The 21,587-nt window shown below is 45.4% G+C and overlaps 6 protein-coding genes across 7 annotated transcripts; 4 read left to right on the top strand and 2 right to left on the bottom strand.

Annotated features, from left to right (window-relative positions):
- Positions 1–5,910: 5,910 nt before the first annotated feature.
- On the top strand, positions 5,911–7,122 carry LOC128725181 (lactosylceramide 4-alpha-galactosyltransferase-like). The gene is made up of 2 exons (XM_053818905.1): positions 5,911–6,611; positions 6,678–7,122. The coding sequence occupies exons 1-2, from the start codon at positions 5,911–5,913 to the stop codon at positions 7,039–7,041; spliced, it is 1,065 nt and encodes a 354-aa protein (XP_053674880.1). The 3' UTR covers positions 7,042–7,122.
- Positions 7,123–8,704: 1,582 nt separating this feature from the next.
- On the top strand, positions 8,705–9,878 carry LOC128726047 (lactosylceramide 4-alpha-galactosyltransferase-like). Its single transcript, XM_053819830.1, has 2 exons — positions 8,705–9,428; positions 9,490–9,878. The coding sequence occupies exons 1-2, from the start codon at positions 8,746–8,748 to the stop codon at positions 9,851–9,853; spliced, it is 1,047 nt and encodes a 348-aa protein (XP_053675805.1). The 5' UTR covers positions 8,705–8,745; the 3' UTR covers positions 9,854–9,878.
- A 271-nt stretch (positions 9,879–10,149) lies between these two features.
- LOC128722755 (titin homolog) lies at positions 10,150–13,069 on the top strand. Its single transcript, XM_053816434.1, has 3 exons — positions 10,150–12,534; positions 12,608–12,762; positions 12,922–13,069. The coding sequence occupies exons 1-3, from the start codon at positions 10,165–10,167 to the stop codon at positions 13,067–13,069; spliced, it is 2,673 nt and encodes an 890-aa protein (XP_053672409.1). The 5' UTR covers positions 10,150–10,164.
- LOC128722754 (pre-mRNA-processing factor 40 homolog A) lies at positions 12,839–16,183 on the bottom strand. 2 transcript variants are annotated; one of them, XM_053816433.1, is made up of 4 exons: positions 16,090–16,183; positions 14,054–16,038; positions 13,683–13,982; positions 12,839–13,602 (listed from the first exon to the last, which is right to left on the bottom strand). In XM_053816433.1, the coding sequence occupies exons 1-4, from the start codon at positions 16,181–16,183 to the stop codon at positions 13,384–13,386; spliced, it is 2,598 nt and encodes an 865-aa protein (XP_053672408.1). In that variant the 3' UTR covers positions 12,839–13,383. The 2 variants fall into 2 exon arrangements, with proteins under 2 accessions (XP_053672408.1, XP_053672407.1); XM_053816432.1 differs by having other exon boundaries at positions 14,054–16,183.
- Positions 16,184–17,317: 1,134 nt separating this feature from the next.
- Positions 17,318–19,603, top strand: LOC128727471 (palmitoyltransferase ZDHHC23-B). The gene is made up of 5 exons (XM_053821387.1): positions 17,318–17,459; positions 17,656–17,889; positions 17,955–18,542; positions 18,619–18,694; positions 18,769–19,603. Exons 2-5 carry the CDS (start codon positions 17,684–17,686, stop codon positions 18,874–18,876), a joined length of 978 nt encoding a protein of 325 aa, XP_053677362.1. The 5' UTR covers positions 17,318–17,459; positions 17,656–17,683; the 3' UTR covers positions 18,877–19,603.
- LOC128727470 (serine--tRNA ligase, cytoplasmic) lies at positions 19,584–21,401 on the bottom strand. The gene is made up of 2 exons (XM_053821386.1): positions 20,043–21,401; positions 19,584–19,964 (listed from the first exon to the last, which is right to left on the bottom strand). Exons 1-2 carry the CDS (start codon positions 21,399–21,401, stop codon positions 19,812–19,814), a joined length of 1,512 nt encoding a protein of 503 aa, XP_053677361.1. The 3' UTR covers positions 19,584–19,811.
- Positions 21,402–21,587: the final 186 nt, after the last annotated feature.

Genomic DNA, 21,587 nt, shown 5'->3' with positions numbered 1-21,587 from the left:
AGTTTTTCACGGGCGCTACGATCGAAGGTTCTCCTCGCGCTCGGTTCGGTCGAGTTTCGGAAAGTAAATTGTCACCATCCCGCACGCCCGTTTGGTGAAAAGTTGCACGAGGAAACGAAAGACAAATACGAATTTAATAAAATTGAATTTCTATTTTTCCTCCTCGGGTAAAACATTGAAACACCAACTCCGGTACGCACAGGCGAGTTTGTAAGCGAAGATCATCGAGCTTGATCGATGAAGACGCACGAGAAGTTGGTTCATATTTCACGTTTTAATCCAGTGATCATACACACAAAATGTGCTTCATGATATTGACTACAACCAAAATTCAAGGAATTTTAAAATTCTTTGAACAACAATAAATGCCAAGCATAATGTGGCGAAATAAAATATTATTTGTTTTCCAGATTGATCATTTTTTTATTACCAACTGATCCTGGTCGATTTCTGTAGAGGTTGTGCTCCCAAGATCAATGCCCTCCCCAGAATTGGCTTGTGTTTCGTGGATGCAAGTCGAGCATTATAAATATATAAAGTGTTTTTGTTTGAATTATGACGGCTACAGCCGATAGAGATGAAAAATCATCCGCTGGGATAAGGAAGGCAAAAAATCGCCTCCACCAACAGCGATCGACCCTTGGCATGAATATTCGAACGCCAGGAGCAGCATAATAAGCGTGTTTTTAGTTTGTATCACTCGCTTTTATTTCATTTTGGTTTTTGCTTCACCTCGAAAATTCACGCACCAACCCACGCCCGCCAAGTCTACGGTTTGAGGGTGGTTTGATGGTTTGCTTTTCCGGTCGGTTGATTTTCTCTTCGGTGGCGGTGGCTTTACCGAATCAACGGCCGCTGTCGAGACGGTCGTTTTGATTGAGGAACCCAATCGCACGTGCAGGAGCTCCCGAAACATTCGCACCGTTGACGTAACCTGGGTCAAACATTAACGCATGATTGCTGGTACCTTGCGAAAGCTCGACGCATACTGTTGTGGCTTTTCAGGATGCGAATCAGGGGAGAACGCGAAATGGAAGGTCCGTTTTTTTCCCAAGGATACACTCCCGAAGCTGTTTATGTTTCCGTGGCAAAAGAGCAGTTAAGCAGGTAGGAGTCAAAATGAGAATTTTATTTCCATTTCACCTTTCGCTTCACGCAGGACTTTGACGCGATTTTGAGTGTGTGCGAGTGTGTGTTTTTTTTTCTCGTTTGAAAATCGAACAATTTTGTGCGACCATCAAGCAGCACGGTGAACAAACAAGGGAATTAGGGAAGTAAAGAAAGTCATAATGAATAAAAAATTTTCATTTATATTCATATTTCAAGCTCCCCAAACCGTGATATCACAGACACACAGAGCGAATATGAAATATCCTGCCGTACGATTCTGGGAAACGAGAACAAACGCCAATGCATATTATTGCGGCCGATGAATTACGTTTTATCAAAATTCGACAATAAAAACGCGAATTTATATCTGAAAAATTTGCATCTGAAAAGGCAGCGCAAGAAGTGTATCGAAGGCTGTCAAGGTCTAGGAAACCATCGCATCGTGGCAGATTGAATGGCGGTGGCATTAAAATCACTTTAACGTGAACTCAAATCGCTTATTTGCTCCGTCATGTTGGATAATAAAGCAACAAAGAAGCTAGTCGTCTTTTTACACGCAACAGCCGGGTGGATAATTCGTAAATATTCGTTTTTTTTGAGTAGTAATGAGAAACAGAGCAGCTTCATTAAATCAGTGCGTATCGCACGCACTCTCGATCGCGGATGTTCCGGATATGAAGCGTAAATGTGACTCAAACTGGATTCAGTTGAGCGCGCTTTAAAGGAATTCAGTGACCACGTGTTAACTTTAAATTAACAGGGTACCTTGCGGTATGGTTGATTTTTTTTTGCCCCCTTTAACACATAAAAGTTCATGGGCAAACTGGCCTATTAATGGCATTCTTATCGGAATCCCTTCTAGGTTGCTTCCTTTCACTACTGGCTAGTCACATGTTTTGTATTCATTTTCAATCATGAATGATATACGGGTGGTTTTCGAGTAGCTTTTTTCATGCACAATCACTTTTCGGTTGTAATGCTTATTGCTGTGCTACACATGCATGCGATCACCAAGCTTTCTAAATTCCAACACGTTGTTTCCGAACATAAATTAAATCAACGCGTTCTTTTAGATTCGAAGGTTTTCAGCATTATTCACGACCCGCAAACTGAGAAGCTTATGCATATGAGTACACGGGATCTTAGTGTTGCAATTTGGTCAGGATTGACGTCAAAGGATTTTCTAAGGCTGACGCTGGTTGATGGTTAACAAATTGTTCGCAATTTAATCATGGAACTATCGCGGGTACAAATTGCCATAAATAATAAAATAATCCATCATGCTTTGTCCTTAAATGGCCTGACAACCCCCTACGGCTGGATATATTCGAGTCCAGCCGGGAAGCACACGCGTCACAACCCGGATATTTGATGCGCCTCAAATAACGCAGGAATGACGAAAAATCTACAAAATTCAACAACATTGCTGCTGCCACGAGCCGCGATGGTTTCGATCATCTTTATTGCCTCGCTAATCAAGATGGGCCCGCAAACAAGTTCACACACGCACGTAAAACAAACGGTTGCCTACAAACCTGTTCCCTGTCCGAGTCGAGCCTCGCGTATTCAGCCTCCGACGCACGGAATCGCTAGCCGCTGGAACTAGTGCCTCGTAATGACCTGTCACCTGAAGACGTCGCACCGCGAAGGAGCTGTGGATGAGCTTTTGTTTGCTTTTTTTTTTTCTTTGCTTTTTTTCACTCGAATCGTCCGATTGTTCCACCGTTTTGTGCGGTGTTGCCGAAGAAATCTTCACTCTTTTTGCACGCTGCGCACAGTTTTGCTTCCAACAATAATTACATCGCGAATCGTGAATTACATCGGATGTGGATCGAAAATTGTAAGCGCACTTCGGCCGAGTTCACGCCGCGAATTCGCCAATCACTTTTCAATTTCGCACCGTGAACTGCACGCTCCCCCTACCGGGTTTAGTCCTTGCCGTTTTCTTGCCGTTTCCTTGCCAAACTGCCAAAAGTGTATTATTTTATTCTGTTCCCTTTGTCCCTAGCGTCGTCCCTAGAATGTGGGAACACCAGTGTGCAGAGGCAGAGGCTCACCGATGAAATTGGAATCGTTGCAGGTGTGGTAGAGAACAATTTTCCACAAGCACCGGAAACACGGATAGAGCGTGCTTATAATTACAAAATATCATTCGACTATTGGTATTGGAATTCAATTTTAAAATTTCTAGATTTTCGGTTGATTGTTTAACCTTTCGATTTATGTTTCCTAATTCATTATTTAGTAACATATTATAATAAATTAATGATTATATGCTCAGATTGCCACGTATATTGCTTTTAAGCCTAATTTTACTTAATGTGACATTAATCAATGTATCAAACTTTAATCAAACTGAAATACTTTTGCATGTCACCAGCCCATCTACGATTTTAAAATAAAAACCAATTGGAAACCGACAAGTACTTAGTATCATTTTGTTTTTGCGATCCAGTTCCAACCAATTTTGCTCGCATGCCTCTGCGGTACGACCTGACCGCAAACGAGCGGTTTTTTTTATCTTCAATGTAAGTGTAATTTTAGTTTACAACTTTACAACAGCTTACGAAATGCCCCGTTCTGCTAGCAAGCGGGTTCGCAAAATTCAACAAGTTAAGCGCTTCAAACTCGACGCTTCGATCTGTCTCTGGACGCTGGTTCTGGTCTTTACGAATAATTCGATCACTTTAATGCGCTGTCTACGCGACACCAACGCGATAAAATCCTTACAAAGCTCTTCTCACAGGAACGCTGGGTGTAAGGGGTTTCTGTTGCCACTAACGACCGAAATTTCAAAGTGTAACCAACGGTACGAGACACGCGCTTTCCGTTCCGGCTTGGCGACGTTAACGCAAACGCTAGCACAAACCAACTGACTAAATTAACGAAAGATTTCAGTGTTTTACTCCGTTTTGTCCGCCAGCGTTCGGTGGCACTCGCGGGCCTGCGTGGGAGGAAACCGCGGCGTAGGGTGAGCGCTTCGGGATCGGCCGGTTTTTCCGGCATCTCTCGATCGGCGGGATGTTTTCCTCTCCAGGCATTCCGACACGTTCGTGCTCTCTCGCTCTCCTGCGTTCCGTCTCTCTCGCCGGTGCGCTGTCCATCCTTATTTCGCCGGGTTGAGCTTTCGCTCTCGCGCCCTTCTCGGTCGGATCACATGTTTCATGTCGTTGCTTCCCGCGTAAGGTTGCCGGTTTCGTCTCCTGTCACGCGCACGTACGATTGATTAAAGTGCGTACGGCAGCAAACCGATGCACCCGGGTCCTGGCTGCGATGGAGCAGCGCGTTGCTGGCCGTTTTTGGATATTAATAAAACAAAACAAGTGGCTAAGGGCGATCTACGCATAATCAATACTTCTGCCTGCCTGGTGCCACATGCGCATATGCAATAAATTACGGTCGATCAGTGCACAGTCCGTATCGGTTGTCGGTGCGGCTGTTATTGCTCAGTTGAAAATTAACGGAACTAATTTAAATTTCAGCGGAAATCACATCGAGATGAGATATCTGCGAAAATTGAACCGTACTGTAGATGTTTGTCAGTGATTTTTATCTTTGGTTTTAAAGTGCAATAATGGGATTCGCAACTTGGTTTCTGGTGTCAAATAGATGGATCGGTAGCTGACCTCACCGCTATGCAGTTCATTACTTACTCGTGCTCTGACAGACACCCCAAGGTGCATGAACTCTTTAGTGCATATGTTATGCAACATCAGGGTTAGGCATAATATACATTCAAATCATGCTGTTTTTTATTCGTAAAAACACATTTATCGCTAGGAACTATCATGTCACATCATAGCGATTTACTGATTTATTTAAAAGCATAAAGTATTTTTTCACATGTTTTCTGTTGAGTGCGGAGCGAAAATCGGTGATCTGTTTTACTTATTTTAAAAATAGATACGCAATAAGCTGGTGTTGTATTTTTAATTACTCACAATAACGATGATTGTGTAAGGACAAATATAAAGTTGATGCAATGAACTGGAGTTCCCCCGATGATGCATTCGAAGCTTTGCTTCAATAATTGTCATAAAACCAAACGCAAACAGGCATATTTATTTTATGCAGGGTCGTGTTGCCTGCCAATCATACAAACTGCATATAACAGCTGTTTTAGCGACAAATAGCAATCATTATGACTGGCCGTGAGTAAACCTTTGGTTTGCCCTTAGGTTATTACCCCATCCGTTCAAAAAGGAGTTACAGATAACCAAACGGGGATCTACAGATGACGCTAGTAGCTGTTGGCGGATACACAAAAACATAATGAGTAATGGTACTAAACTGTTTGCTGTTAACATGTAAAACCAACGTGCCCGATCACATGTTGGCCTTGTGTAACAAGTTTAAATTTCTTTCGTCAAAAGCTTATCTTTCGTTGTAACTGAGCTTTCGTGAGTCTGACAACTAGCTTTATCGTTTATAAGATATCGTTCAGATCTGTCATTTATTTTGGATAAAAAAGGACGATTCATTTTGACTTAGACTAATCAGAGTATTTATCATTCCAATAGAAAGATATCATTTACTTCTAACGTATGCTACATTTACTAGGCTTAGTAAATTTCCTCCAATGTTTGCAAACATGAATCGTTTTGCAACTCGATATCAAGTACTAAAGAGTTGTGATAAACGCGGACGTTAATTAAAATCAGTGAAATGTAAATATTTATATTATGTATCTTAAATTTTATCATCTTACGAAGCATTGCAAAGCAATGTGGTGAATAATCTAAAACATCTTTTAGTTTCGTTTTCTCAGCCACACCTATCATATCTTACAAATTACCCCCAATGTCCCTCTGGGTACAACCTAAGCGATACAGACGGAGAATAATATGGGTGTTTTTGTTCTTAGTCAGCGTGATCTATATCGTGTACAGCTGGGAGGCGGGATCACCGGTACCAAATTGCTTCCAGAAGGGTCACACGTACGGTGACGACGACAAAGTGCTCGATGACATTCAACAAACCGCACCGCAACCTACAGAGGATGGACGAAATATTTTCTTTCACGAAACTTCCTGCCTCAAAGACGGCATCATCCACCTGAACGCCCGGCAAGCGTGTGCTATCGAATCGGCTGCCCGTGCCAATCCTGATTGGAACATTTTTGCCCTGTTTGCCGCTCCGGTTGGATTCCGAAACTATACAACAGAGCCCATAATTGATGCTCTGCTAGAATATAAGAACGTGCATCTACGGTATGTGAACCTCACAACGTACGCAAACGACACACCGCTGGAGGAATGGATGCAGAATGGAGAAATATATCGTTCGAGCTACATGAATTCCCACTTGTCGGACGTGATGCGCTATCTGACCCTTTACAAATACGGGGGAACATACCTTGATCTAGATGTTATCGTGCGACAATCTTTCGAAAAGCTCGAACCAAATTATGCCGGTGCCGAATCAGTCCGGTGGGTTGCCGCCGGTGTGATGAATTTCGAACCAAACGGACACGGCCATGAGCTAGCCGACATGTGCGTTCGGTAAGCGTACACGTACGATTGGATGGTTGATTTGGCCTTTTAAAACTCATTTGATGTTACTTTCAGTGATCTTCTAGCAAACTTCAACGGTAAAGACTGGGGAAACAATGGTCCTGGTGTGATAACGCGAGTATTGCAGAAGTATTGCCACACGCGTTCTACGGTGCACATGACTCGCGAAAGATGCCGCCATTTTACGGTGCATCCGATCAAAGCTTTCTACGCTATTGGCTTTGAAGATTATAAACAATTTTTCGAGGAGAAGTATCTCGATCAAGCACTGGCGACGCTCAATCAATCGATCGTGGTGCACGTGTGGAATAAGTTTAGTAAAGATCATCCGGTGCTTGTTGGCTCACGGGTAGCCTACGGGGTACTAGCAGATCAACATTGCCCAAAGGTTTATCGTTCGTGTGGAAAAATTTTCTAAAACATGAGTCAAAATAGGACATTTCTTAGACCCTCCAGTACACAAGTAAAATAATCATTTTTATACCGATGTGATCGACAAGGCCGCTTATTGCATGAGAAGAATATGTAGAAAATCATGCATTCATTTCAACTCAGTGTCAACGTTTTCGACGATAGCATTTGTTTCACTGGTGCTTTAGGATATAAACACTGAACATCTTATACTCGAATAATAGGTATACTAATTTGGTGGAAGATTATGCCAGTTATGAATAGCAAACGGGAAATAGCTATTTATATTTATAACAATAATTATGAACAGAAAAGAAAATTTTATCTGTTCCCAATATTCTTTCCTCGAATTCTCTATTCACAAATCCCAAAGCTCATGCTAGCAATGGAGGATGGACCTTATATTCTTGATCGTATTTTTACGTTGAATCACTTTCGACAAACAAGCCGATAAAAATTCAACGCAATATTCATTATTGTAACTAACGACCAATAACTGTTTTTGGACGAATGCTCTTTGTTACATCATCACGAATGTTAATTGATGAATCATTAAAATGTGCAGCACAATAAATTTGATTCTTAATCGCGTATCTCACGAAACGATTGCAAGATGTTTGACTTTGCAAATTCAAACAATATTTTTATGATTTTGGATTGATGAAGATCTCAACATTGAATATAAATCTTTAATCGAAAGGCTTACGTTATGTAAGGTTTGAAAAATTGTGGAGCTAAATCAATCGGTAGCAGTAACAATTGTTCAGTATTAATAATAGCATAAGTTGTCGTTGATGCAGCAGCACGAAATGTTTATTTGCGCTTCAAGATTGTATTTCGTATGTGGCTTTCAGTAATGGTTCCTTTGTTTGAATGCTTTATCCTTTGATTATTTAATCAACTAATTTATATAATCGTGCTATTCTAATCGTTCGAGTTTCTATCTTAGTCTGTTTTGTGATGATGGGATGACCGAAGAATAAATCTATGTTATTTCTATAAAATAATAGTTATCTACATGACTGTTTATCCGAAATCGATTCTATTACTTATAGTAGTAAATTACATGGCACTTCTTGTTGCTAACACTGGGAAAACAGAGCACAGAAACAAACATAAAATTTATGTTTAAACAAAATTTCAGGCTTAAACGACATTCAATAAAAGCTTTTTCACAACTACGAGATAACTGGCGGAAATTTTTTCATAAAATTTCATTTTCGGGGGTTTCTTCTACTATCGATAGTTCCGCAAGTCTCTTGAGCATGTTAGCGATAAAGGTATAATTTTGTAACATAATTCTACGTAAGTGAAGCACTTTCTTATAATTATTATTATTAGCGATTTCTTATAATTATTAATTCACAGTTATTTCTTTTCGTGGCATTTGAATTATATCTTACGTAACAAGTGAAGCCTGTAAAACATGTTTAGACATTTATATACTTTTATATTAGCATCTATTGAAATGGCGTTTAAGTGGTGTGCCTGTTTGTGGTTCGGTAGCAACACAATCACATTCACGAAGCAAGTATGTGAAGTAAACGATTCAAATGATGATCGAAGCATAAATAAACATAACGAAAGCTGTTTAAACAACTCTATTGTTGGTTGCTATAAAACGTGCAGCAAAATCTGGATCGGGTTTCGATGATGTATAGTGCAGTGTCTTCTAATCAGGCCTAGAAGGTGGTTGAAAGATTAACCAAGGATGATCAAAATTAGGCGATACAATTACCTCAGATGTGCATTCGTTGCATTTCTGGTTTTTTTACTCGTTTGGGCGTTTTATAAGCATGTGAATAGCGAACCGCCGAGGTCATTGTCCTTCCCAAAACAAGACCCAGAATTCTTGCACACGTTTGATGCTTCAGATAAGCTACTCCGGAACAGATGTGTGTTTTTTATCGAAACATCAGCTCCATTTCAAGCTGCCGTAACGGTTGGACCTAGACAGGCGTGCGCCATCGAATCGGCTGCACGTGCTAATCCGCATAAAAACATTGTCGTCCTGCTGGCGTCATGGAACGCATTCTCCGATGCTGCTCAGATTCGGTTTCGTGACATTCACGTGCTTTCAAGTTTCTCGAATGTTCACTTTCGGTGGTTGGACTTGAATCAGTTTGCCACGGGTACGCCGGTAGAGCACGTTATCAAATCGAACCGGTTGCATGAGAAACCGAACGGTGCCGAATATTTGTCGGAAATATTGCGTCTGGTGTTGCTGTACAGGTTCGGCGGTATCTACCTTGACCTGGATGTAGTGTCATTGAAACCGTTAAACTTTTCCAACCCAAACTTCTTCGGAGCGGAAAGCGAAAAGCTAGCTGGGTCGTCGGTGATGGGCCTGGAGCAGTACGGGTTTGGACAAACCATCTCCGAGAGATGGCTAGAGTGAGCTTGCGTGCGGTAGAGTGCTTTCACAACGTGGCTAAATCCTTTCCCATCATTACAGCAATTTCAAATACTTCAATGAACATAAAGACGTCCGTAACGGTTCGTTCCTGCTTACCTACGAGCTTCTGCAAGCCTGTGAGAAGATATCCTTGCAAGAGGTCATAATGTCCGACTGCGGTGGATTACTGAAAGTGTATCCGAGGAACGTTTTCCACCCACTCGATCAAACCAACGTGGATGCAATGTTTGATTCTAGGCGACTGGCAGAGGCGAAAAGACTGATTGCTAACGCATCGACCGTTCACATGCTGCATCGTTCCAGCGGACGGCTACGATTCGGTGGAAATGCTGAAACAGGATACAAGCTGGTTGCAAAAACATATTGCCCGAGTGTGTACAATGACAATAAGGGGGTATTTTAATTATTCGTAGCCTCTTGGCAATCTATATTCAATAAAAAAAAGCATTTAAAAAGTGCTAGAAAAGAGTTCAATGACTGTTTGAAAACTGTGTCAGCTGCAATCTAGCTCGTTATCCTTGCGTAACGCCACGTAACTCCTTCGATGCACACGACCGTTGCGTACGACCGTGGCGACCATGCTTTCAAGTTTGTCGCTCATAGCAACCGACGAACTGTTTATCGACAACATTGAAGCTGAAAATCAGTTCAGTAATCGTAAGAAACCCAAAAGACTGCTGCTGTATTTTTCGTTTTGCACTATCATCTATTAAAATGTCCGCCAATGAAAACGACCGGGACAACAATCCCGATGTGATACTGGATAAGTTGCTTCGCAAAGCGCGCGAAAAGGAATCACGGTGGGATCGGATTCGCCGCAAGCATCTGAACAATCTCACCGTAACGTCGAAGACGGTGAAGAAATTTATCAACATGGACTTTGTCGACGAAACCCAGCTGCGGATGATGATGTCGGGTAACACAGTAGGACCGGGTGGAACGAAACCGATTCTCGATCCGGTGCTCGTGATGGACCTCCGGCACGACATGATCCGCCGGAAGGATACGAATTCTCCGGCTCGTGAAACTCCTCACAAACTGCCTATCGATCCCGTGAAGGCGTATCAGCAGGAGAACCTGGAAAACCACAACCGGACGATCGAGCTGACGCTGTGCGAGAATGAGTTGAACAAGTTTCGTAAGCAAATTGAGCAGCTGAGTAACGGCGGTGGAGCTGGAAAAACGGCACAAATAAGCTCGCAAAAACGCAGCATTTTGTACATTAACATTCCGAAAATCGACAACGGCATGATCTACGAGAGCTTGGAGGAGTGCGAGCGGTACACGACCCAATTCTACCACAATGCAATCGAGGGCACCGAACAACTGCTCCAGGACGCAAAGGATGATGACCTGGGAGTGCTAAAGGAAACTGCTACGATCGAAGAGATCATCGAGCGGGAAGAGCTGGAAGTGGATAAGGATTGCGAGCGATCGAAATCCTGCGTAGCTACGAACAACTGCCCTGAGCTTCCGGATCGTCCTGCTTCTGCTGAGGAGCAGGAGGAAGAGATGGCCGACCAGGATGAGGATAGCAAGATTGTGCGCTTTGGCAATACGAAAGTTTACACGTTTCCGGCGGATGATTCATCGTTTTCGCTCGGGTCGGAATATGATTTCGACGATAACGATCTCTTTCTAGAGTCGCTCGATTCTGATGTTGATCAGTTCGATGAAACGGAATTTCGCTCCACCGACAGCACGCCAGAATCTGGCGTTAACGAGGAAACCAACAAACGGATTGCATTCCGGACGGATAGCAGCGAATGTTTGACGATATCCCGCATTGACACGTCCGCGTCCGGAAGTGGGTCTAAAGAGGAGGACACCAGTTCGGGGTTTTCGCGTGAGAAGCTCGCGTACAACTACGACGAGGAGGAGGAATCGGAGCTGTTGGAGATCGCGCCGTCCGCCGAAAGGCTGGCCGAAACGGACGCTATTATGGTGCGAAAGTGTGATCTGAAGGATTACAGCGAGTTGTGTGTCACCAACTGCAGACCGGGCACAGGCTCCAAGGACGATCGTGTCGAACTGACGGAGGAATCACGCAAGGTCATAAGCAACGCGCTGAAGGAAGGATACCTGCAGAATCACGCCCGAGCTATACTGAAGCAGTTTTTCTTCAAGTGGCTTCAGTACACGATACTGGAAAAGATTTCGAAAGGTGCAGGCGTGACGAGCACGCGAGAGCAGAAACTCAAGCGCATCAATGATTTTATCAGCAACATCCGACACAACCGCAAGAAGGGGACACTTCGGAGTAATAAATCTGCCACCGACACTGGTCAACCCACGTCGGTGAAGAAGGAGTACGAGCATCGGTTGAAGGTGCAGCAGGATATTATAGAGCTGCAGAAGCTGAAGCTGGAACGGCAGGAGCGCATCATAACGGAGCTAAAGCTGTCCAAGTTTTCCGAGGCGGCCAAAATCTCCAAAATGGAGATCCAAAGCGAACTGCTGAAAGCCGCCCGTACGGGCCACGTGCGGCTACGCGCCAAAGCAAAGTGCATCCAGATCGTCGGTAACATTAAGGCAGACACGACGGAGGAGGATGAAATGCGAAAGCTGCAAGCCCAAGGGCTGATGATACCAAAGTTTCTCGCCAAAATGCAACAGCGTGCGCTCGAGCGAAGCCAGCGGCACCAAGAGGCGAAGGAACGGCGCATGCGGCAGGAAAAGGAGCGTGAGGACGCCAAGCAAGCGGCCGAAGAAGCGAAACGCCAGGAGGACGAGGAAGCCCGCAAGCGTCGCTACCGGGAAATGCGCGAAAAGCGAAAGCTGGAAAAGCTGCAGAAGATCATCCGGGAGCAGGAGCGCCAGGCTTGGATCGCTAACAACCAAATTGCGCAGGAGTTCCGCTTGCTGAAGCTGAAGCGTTTTGGAATGTTCGCGTTCAAGTTGCTGCTCGGCATTCGCCACGAGAACGAGCGGCGTTCGATCGCGTTCCGGAGGCGCTACTTTAAGCGCAAGTACTTCCGGCGATGGTGGGAACTGACCAATGCGCTGTGGGAAAGTAAGAAGGCTCTTGCTGATCAGCTCCACGAGTGCAAACTGTACGCGATTGCCGTGCGACACTGGAAGATGGTAAGTGGATTAATTGTAACCTCGCAAGGATCGTCCGTTGCGTCATCATCCGCTTACCTTTGGTACATTCCAGTACATGCACGAGCAACGATGCAAGCAGCAAGTGGCCATCGACTGGTACGAGGTACGAATGACGGAAAAGGTCATTTCGGTATGGGTCGGAAAGACGAAACATTCGCTGATGATACTGCAGGGCAAGATATCTCACGCGGCGTCCCACTACGAATGGTAAGGCGATAAAAGTAACTAAAGCCGTGTAGTTATAGTTTATGTTAGTTATATTTAAATTACGTTTCATCCCTACTAAGTCGTTACATTAAACCTGTTTTTACAATTCATTCTATTCACGGTAGGCCTAATCTAGCCCTGATTCTCTCTCTTTCGTAGGCAACTGAAATGGAAGGTGTTCGAGCGATGGCAACGTCTGCATATAATATTACGCATCGAAAAAGAAACCGAAATGCGCCGCCAACGATGGAGGATGAAAATTTGGGAACTGCTCCCGGATTACAAACCGATCGAGGAAGATATCTAGCACTGAATGGCACTACGGGCATGACCCGCAACCACCCGAGCAAGGCTGACGAACTTTCCCAACATTTCTTCCGTTTGCGGGACATCACTTCTTGCTCCACGAGCATTTTTGCGCACATTTCTTTTCCGAGCATTTTTGTAGTCGATTTTAAAAGCAACAAAATACCATTGTATTTTCGATTGTGTAGGATTTTTATGGACTTTTCCTCGGTACAATATACACTCTCCGTCGCCACGCGAGACAAACGGTTGTATTTATCATTTACGGTACCCTGTCCTGTGTGACCTGAGCGCCCGTCTTCTGGTCTTTCTGTGCTACTCGTCCATTTGCTCGTTAAGCTGCGCCAGAAGAGCCGCACGTTGTGATTCCAGCTCCGATTCGCTGAGAGCCGCATCGTCCGCCATTTTCGATGATCTGCTACCGCCGCGACTACGCCGACCCTCTTCCAGCGGGCTACGGATCCGGTCGCTGCTAGCGCGGCTGATCGATCGGGATGATCGTCGTTTATCTTTCTTCTTTTTGTCCTTCTTTTTCTGCGCGAAAAAACAATCCACAAAAAAGATGTTAGATGTGACCGCAAAACGGCCCCACTCGTGGGTGTCGCAAAACGTACCTTTTTCTTCTCGATCTCCAGTGACGGCGACGGCGATCGCGAGGCACCATTTTTCTCCATGATCAGCATCTCTTGGTACGAAGGCGAGCGGGACAGTTTGCGATGGTGCTTTTTCTTCTTCTTTCGCTTCCGATCCGGCCGCTCACCCCCGTGATGGTCGATATGGTGGTGCAGTGGTTCCTCGTGTAACTCATGCTCGCTTTCCGAGAGCTCGCTGGCGGTCAGTGAGGTCCGGGAGCGGGATGTACGCTTCTTTTTCGACAACGGTTTTTCATACTCCACTTCCGACCCATCCGATAGCTGAAACAACAACGAAGCATTGCGTTAAAGGCCGTGTTTGGTGTGCATATTCCCGCGACATAGCTACTTACCGATTTCGAAGACGAAGGAGACTTTTTCTTGTGCTTTCGACTCTTCTTGGACTTTTTCGATCGCGAATGGTGGTGGCTACACGAGTCTTCCGTTTCCTTGACGTAGTCTTCCCACAACCGCTCCACTTTGTCCTCTTTCTCGTACAGATCGTACACATCGCGATCCATTACAAGCTTCTGGGCCGTATCCCAACTGTCCACGCCGGAGAGACCGGCCTCAATCCATACACCCTTCAGCTCGTTCTCCATCTTTCGTATGCGGCGCGTTTCCTCCTTTAGTCGTTCCTTTTCTGCAGCGACTGCCTTCTCAAGGAGTGAGTTGTACGTAAGTTTTACATTTCCAGCGTCCAGCGTGGCCGATCGCTTATCCTCGCACACTACCGTCGCGAAATCCTCGAACGTCGTCGTCCGCACGAGCACAAACTCCTTCTCTTTGAGAATTTCTTTAATGATCTTCTTTTCGTCGTGGAATCGAGCCTTGAGATTTTCGACGTAGAACTTGAACAAATCCAACGGCGTCGAGCCGGGTTGCCCGAGCATGGCCGAGAACCGCAGATCGGCCGATATGAGCGGATACAGCTCTACCCATAGCGACATTGACGTGAGTTTTCCCTCCTCGTGCAGCGTGTCGAGCAGTGCGAGGAATTGGTCTCGATTTTTCCGCTGCTGCCGTTTCATGCGCTTCTTTTCGCGCTCCTTCTCCTCGTCTTCTTCGCGCTCCAGCCCGCGGATGTGCTCCTCGAACACGATCAGTGCGTCCTCCTTGTCCATCCCCAGCAGGTTGACGTCATTCTTGAACGAGGCGCTTTCCAGCAGCATCACTTGTGCCTCGGACCAGGTCGTCTGGTAGGTAACGGAGGTCATCGCCTCAAGCAGCTCACCCAAGACACGCATGTTTCGCTTTTTCATGACCCTTGCTTCTTCCTTTTCCCGCTTGGCCAGATTAAAAATACAATCATCGTAAATGTCGCGCCGGTCCTGCTCCGGGACAGATTTCCACACGTCCAGATTGGCAAATAGCTCGTCACAGCGATAAAATTTGAGCGCAGAGTTCATTTTGTCCGACGACATGAGAAACTTTTCAAGCTGCTCCTTGGACTTTTTCGCTTTCAACCGCTGCTCTTCGCGCTCATCTTTCAGCTTTTGTGTTTTGTACGCGTTGAAGGCTTGCTTTTTTTCGCTCAGCTTTTTAAACACGTTAAACTTTGGGTCCTTTTGGATGATTTTCACGCACTGCTCCCAGGACGAGCTCGAGGGAATGTTTTTTTCCTTCAGGAACTCCTTGAATGCCTCGATCGCTTCCTTTTTGTCTTTAAACTCCACGACCGGCTCGTCGTCGGTCTGCCCTGGTGGCGATTCCGGATCTCGCTTTTCGATCGGATCATCCGGAACTTCAATTGCGGCTAACGTCGCTGCCATCGCTTGATCCAGGGCAGAGGACGAGTTTTCGGCGGATCCAGGCGTAACACCTGACAACGCTCCCAATCCCAGAGGCATATCAGCAACGCTGGCCGCGTTGCTCGACGCCACGGGGGTATTCGAAATGGCCGGAGAAACAACTGGCAAAACGACGGACTGCATTAGCATGCTGCTCGCCATAGCGGAAGTTTTGAGGGCAGCCGCTTTAGCAGCCTCAGCGGCCGCATGCTCTGCGGCCACCTTTTCCTTGAGCTCCACATACTCAGGCGGTGCTACCCATTGCGATTCCTTCGTAGCCGTGTTGTGATAGTACAGTTTACCCGAGTCGGATCGGTATTCCTTCCAGGGGCACAGTCCTAGTTGCTTTTCCGCTTGTGTTTTCAGATCTTCCGGTTTCTCCCAGGAGCTCTGCTTGGTGATACTGTTGTAGTAGTACGTGCGGCCCTCGGGTGTCTTGTGCTCGGACCATTCGTTCACGATTGCCGCAGGTTGCACTAACGGAGCACCGGGCGCCGCTGGTACGGTACTAGCATCTATCACCGATCCGTTGGCTGCGGCAACAAGCGCTACGGCCGTAGCAACAGATCCCGGGCCTGCTGCAGGCGCGACCGCTCCACCGCCGGCAGCCGCAAAGCCCGGCGGGGGAATGTTAAAGTGTGACACCAGAGATGGAGCAAACTGCTGGGCACCTGCTATCGGTGGCACCGACATCTTCTCCGCAAATTTACCCTCTCGCACGGACACCCTTGCAAAGCAGGACCCAGCAGGATTTATTGATGCGAAAAAAGGACTTTGCGCGGTGGGTGGTTTATTTTCACACTGCCTGGTAAAGGAACACGGGGCAGGCGTCCCGTCCGATTTTCCACTTTTGACAGTCGACTCTGGCTTGATGCAGGGCTGCATCAGCTCCTTTGGCAAAGATCGCATCGAAGCATGTTGCTTACAGGAGCAAGTTGACAAAATGAGTGCTAGAAAAACCTGTACATACGACTTATGTATGTGTTTTTGTATTATAATCAAGATTTATCTACAATGCAACATGCATAACAATGAATATTTCAGTCAAGTAAAAGATGAATAAGTCCAGGGTAGAGATTTCTTTATATTCTTTTTGAAATGAACCTTTCAGCTATGTTGGTATGAACCTGCTTCTGGTGCCGGCAAGTTTGTTTGGATTTTTGACACAAGAGAAGTCAGATAAGAAGAATGAGAGAGACAGAGAAGACGCGCGAGAGAGAGAGAGAGAGGGGTAGAAAAAACATACGTTCAATGAGATCATACTACAGCGAGGCCGATTTTTACGATTACGATCCCCGCAACGATATCGATCCGCTTTGCTGTTGTGAATTTGTCGACCGAAACAATGAACGAAGCCATCTACTTCTAACGTGCTGCTGCTGCTGTTTCCCTTGTTGTGGCTGCCAAAGTGCCTCCAACACAGCCGCCGAATCCTCGGACAGGTTTGTGTTGATACCCCGAGCGCAGAGCTACCCTATGTCGAAAACCGCACCAATTGCAAGTGAAACTGCACTTACTCTTCTCATAGCATACGTACGGTGTATCCGATTTAATCTAGCATACGCGGTTTTTATACCGATATCGGTTTAGGACATATACACCGAAACCCTCGGGGGCCAAGCGATAATACAGCGGCTACGATTCGATTCCTACGTGCTGGGTGATTAACTATTTGGTTCGCCTGTGAACGGGGAAAAAAATTGATTTTCCAGCCGCACATAACGATAGTGCCAAGTTTGGACGACCCAAATCTGTATGGTTGTAAACGCGCGTGTATTGTGAGTGAATCATATCAGTATCTATGCAATAATACGCCGGTACAGCGTATCTATTATGGCCCGGAAATAAATATCTTCCTCATAACTACAAATAGTTTTATAGTACAAAAAAGGGGGTAAATTTAAACATCACCTAAAGACCGCAGATATTAGGTGGACACCTTCGGTCCCGTAGAAATCGCTACTACAGGGTAAATATTGCGTTACCATTTTTTCTCTGGCTTTAAACTCTCCTTCACTTCTTGCCTATATATGTCGAATTTCTTTTATCGATTTAAACTGTGTGTACACGTGTCTGCTATAAAAAACTGCACGTTCGTTCCATGTGTTTTGTCTCATAAAGTTACTCACTAGCCGTTAATCGTCCATCTGTTATTTTATTTTTAGCAAACGGTACGATTGCATACCGAGAAGCATGCTGCTCACGTTTCAAGACCGTTTGCGTATTCCATGGCGCGGAGGTGCAAAGCAAATTACGCTCGACAATGTGCTACCGATAGTGCTGTTGATTAGCCTACAGCTCCTTGCTGCGATTAATTTCTACTGCAGTCTATTCGTCTTCATTCTACTACCGCTGTTGCTGATGTACATGAAACGACTGCTAGGAAAACTAGTACCAAAGTGAGCTATGAAATCTCTGCACGTGCTGAGCAATTTATTAAATGTTTGCCTCATCATTTTACCAGGTCGAAATTTTTCATCCTGTGGTTCTTTTGGAGTGGTATCTACCTTTTAGCTCTTTTCGAGTTGATGGTCCCGTTGCTCGAAATTTTGCCCCAAGAAAACATCGCCTTCGTTGTTTTCATGAGTATGTCCTTTATCTGCCTCTACAAAGCCAAACGGCGAGCAGTCCTTAGCTACGTTATCGGGAACGGTGATGCGAACGGAGTGGATTGCAGTAAAAACGGCAATGACTCGCAGACGGCAGTTCTCATTTCCGATCGCGACGATTCTGACGACGGTGGAGTAGGTTCCGACGGGAATCGGTTGGCATGCCAACTGTGCCGAAAATATGTTCCACCCAGGGCGTATCATTGCAAGGTTTGCTCGAGTTGCGTGGTTAAACAGGATCATCATAACGTGTGGCTGAACTGCTGCATTGGGAAGTCAAACCATCGGCTTTATCTGCTAGGATGCATTTTTACGTTGCTGGCACTGCTGTTGTTCGCAAACCTGGCGCTTACTGCCGTGTGCCACCCGACACCCATATTTTCCGTGTACGGCGTGATCGTAATGATGCCGGACGATTGTACTGATATATTCTTCCAATATGAGTAAGCAAATCCTGCAAGGATGCTTGAGCAAAACGTTGATTAATACATCATAATTGTACTTCATTTTTTTCCCCAGCATTGCACTATGCTTCACAGGTTCGATTTATGCCCTTCTGATGGCATTATTTATCGCAATTACAATTCTGAAGCAGGTGTGTGTTGTGCTTGGTATTGAGCACACTTGCATTCCCATAATCATCTGTTCTATTTTTGTTGAAAATTGCAGCTCTGCTTCATATCTTGTGGCGTTACCTACACTGAATGGCGCCGAGGAGAACACGTGAACCGGCGCAATTGTTTCTGCAACTGGAAAACGTTCTGCCTAGGCCAGTAAAACACAGCGCAGAAACGAGCATGCCTAAGTCATTAATCGATAAATTGAAATGTGTTTTTGTTTAACATCATGTCCGCATAACTTAAGGTTACGGAAAACGTGAACAAATAGCAAAACTAACAATTTCAGGAGGGACGTTTTGAATAAGCAACTTTTACCTTATTTTCGTAAGAGTAAAGAGAAAATTTTTCTTCAAACAAGATTGAAAGTCAAGGTATTAAGCTACTCTTACTCTTGAACATAGTTGAAGCTAACCAATAAAAAACTGATTAGATTATGATCCCGTATCGATTGGGAGGCAGTTTAGGATAGTTTTTGGCGCGATATTCGAAGAAATTTTTTCTAGCATGTTACACCTAAACTGCTAAACAGAAAACACGTGTGCACCAAAGCGTCGAGGTTTAACTTCGCGTGTATTCGTTTTTTCTTGTTGCAGGTTCGAACTTAATAGAGTAGAATATGATACGAACTTAAAGTAGAAATATCCAAAGAATTGCGTTTGGCGCGTTTTGTGAAGCGGTCGATTGGTAAATTGATCAAATATCGGTAATTGTTGAAGTAATGCGTAGAATTCAGATCGCACAATAATAAAACTTGATATATTCAACTTACCTTTAATCTTAATCGTGTAGTTAATTCTTTTTGCGCTTTGCCGTTGCACTAAAACAAACTCATTTGCCATTTCTAGACGCCGTCTTCAAGCCAATTATGCCCACTTAGGGAATAAGCCGAGCAGAATACGAAAGCAACTTTATTGTTATGCGTATTTCGTTCAACCATATGCACGATTAGAAAAACGCGCCAGACATCCGCCGTTTCGTAGTTGCAATGGGTAAAATTTAAATAAATTAGACGACATCGATTAAATGCAGTGCTTCATTATTGCTGCAGCAAGCTGCGATGTAGCCAAATCGCTTCACTTCCGTTGCTTGTAATTATGCGGCCATTCCGGTCTTTTTCTCACCACCCTTCTTGCCTCCTTTCTTTGCTTCGGCAGCGGCCTGCTCCACATCGATGGGAGCCGGTTTGACGAACGGAATTTCCTCGCGATACTTCTCCGGCATGTACTTCTGAAGCACTTCCGGCACCTGCAATTGGCGAAGAAAAGATATTAGTTACTCACAGGAACATAACCCCCGGGGCAGTTTATGTTGTGCCTCACGCACCTTTACACCAGTTTCCGTTTGATGGGTCTCCAGGATGGCGCAAATGACACGTGTCGTTGCGCACATGGTCGCGTTCAGCATGTGTACGTAGTCGACGGCGGCATTCATTTTCTTCGTTTGGCCAAAACGCACGAGCAACCGTCGCGCTTGATAATCGAGACAGTTGCTGCACGACACCAGTTCTCTAAACGCACCGGAACCGGCAAACCAAGCCTCTAGATCGAGCTTCTTCGACGCAGCATGGTTTAATGCCCCTGATACGATGTTTACCACACGATACGGAATGCCAAGCGATTGGCAGAAAGCCTCGGCGTTTCCTATCATTTCGTCCATCATTTCCCATGATTTGTTGTCATGCGGAGATGTTAGTACAAACTGTTCCACCTTCTCAAACTGATGCACACGGAAGATGCCCCGCGTATCGCGACCGTGCGAGCCAACCTCCTGCCGGAAGCAGGTCGATAACCCGGCATACTTGATGGGCAAGGATGCTTCAGGGATCCATTCGTCCCGGTGGTATGCTGCAATCGGTTGCTCCGAGGTTGCAATAAGATACTTCTCATCCGTCATGCTACCATCCTCGGCTCGCTCGCTTCCTTTGCCGACTACTTTATACAGCTCCTCGTCAAATTGCGATAGCTGAGCCACTTCCTGCATTACTTCCTTGCGCATAAAGAACGGCGTATACAACGGCGTGTATCCTTTCGCGTACAGACTATGCAGCGAGTGTTGTATTAGAGCCTGCTCGAGAAAAACGGCTGGTCCGGTGAGGAAGTATCCGCGACCGCCAGATACCACGGCTCCCTTGTCTCCGTTCATACCATCGATCATCACGATCAGATCGACGTGCGAGTACTTCTGGCGTGTTTCGCAATTTCCGTACGTACGCTCGACACGGTTTTCATCCTCGTCGTTGCTCACCGGTACACTTTCGTGTAGATGATTGCCAACCTCACGAAGCGCTGAGTTGCGTTTCGCTTCCACCTCCTTCATTTTCAGTTCATTTTCTGCCACCGCTTCGTCGATCATCGTGCGGACCTTCTTGATCTGGTTAACAGTCAACTCCTTCAGCGAAGTGAGCTCCATTTCGCGAAGCTGATCCTCCACCTCTTTGGGAAGTGGTTCCGTTTCGTCTCCCTGTGGTTCTTTTTTCTTCATCTTCTCGCCGATTTCCTTGCTGCAGAGATTCTTCAATTTGTTGTAGTTGTCCATATTGAACCGGCACCGGCGCCATTCCTTGTCCTGTTCGATAACCGTCTCGACCAGAGCCACATCCTTAAATCGACGCGTCTGATTCGCCTTGACCTTCTCTGGATCGTGGCCCTTGTCGCTGCGGAACAAATCTAAATCGAGCACCATTTTCACGGGAGCTGTAATGGGATGATTTGTGCGTACGCAAGTTACGATCTCCTAAACGGGTGATGAAATCTTCTTGACGGTTCGCAGAATATACCGCAATGCTTCGTTTAATTACGGAATAAACGTGGCTGACAATCAAACTTTGCCTAAGTTATTTGACGGATGCGTTCACTGTTGTTGTTGTTC

This window comes from Anopheles nili, chromosome 3 (genome assembly GCF_943737925.1).
Source record: "Anopheles nili chromosome 3, idAnoNiliSN_F5_01, whole genome shotgun sequence".
Classification (NCBI taxonomy): domain Eukaryota; kingdom Metazoa; phylum Arthropoda; class Insecta; order Diptera; family Culicidae; genus Anopheles; species Anopheles nili.
This window is presented reverse-complemented; position numbering and strand designations above follow the sequence as displayed.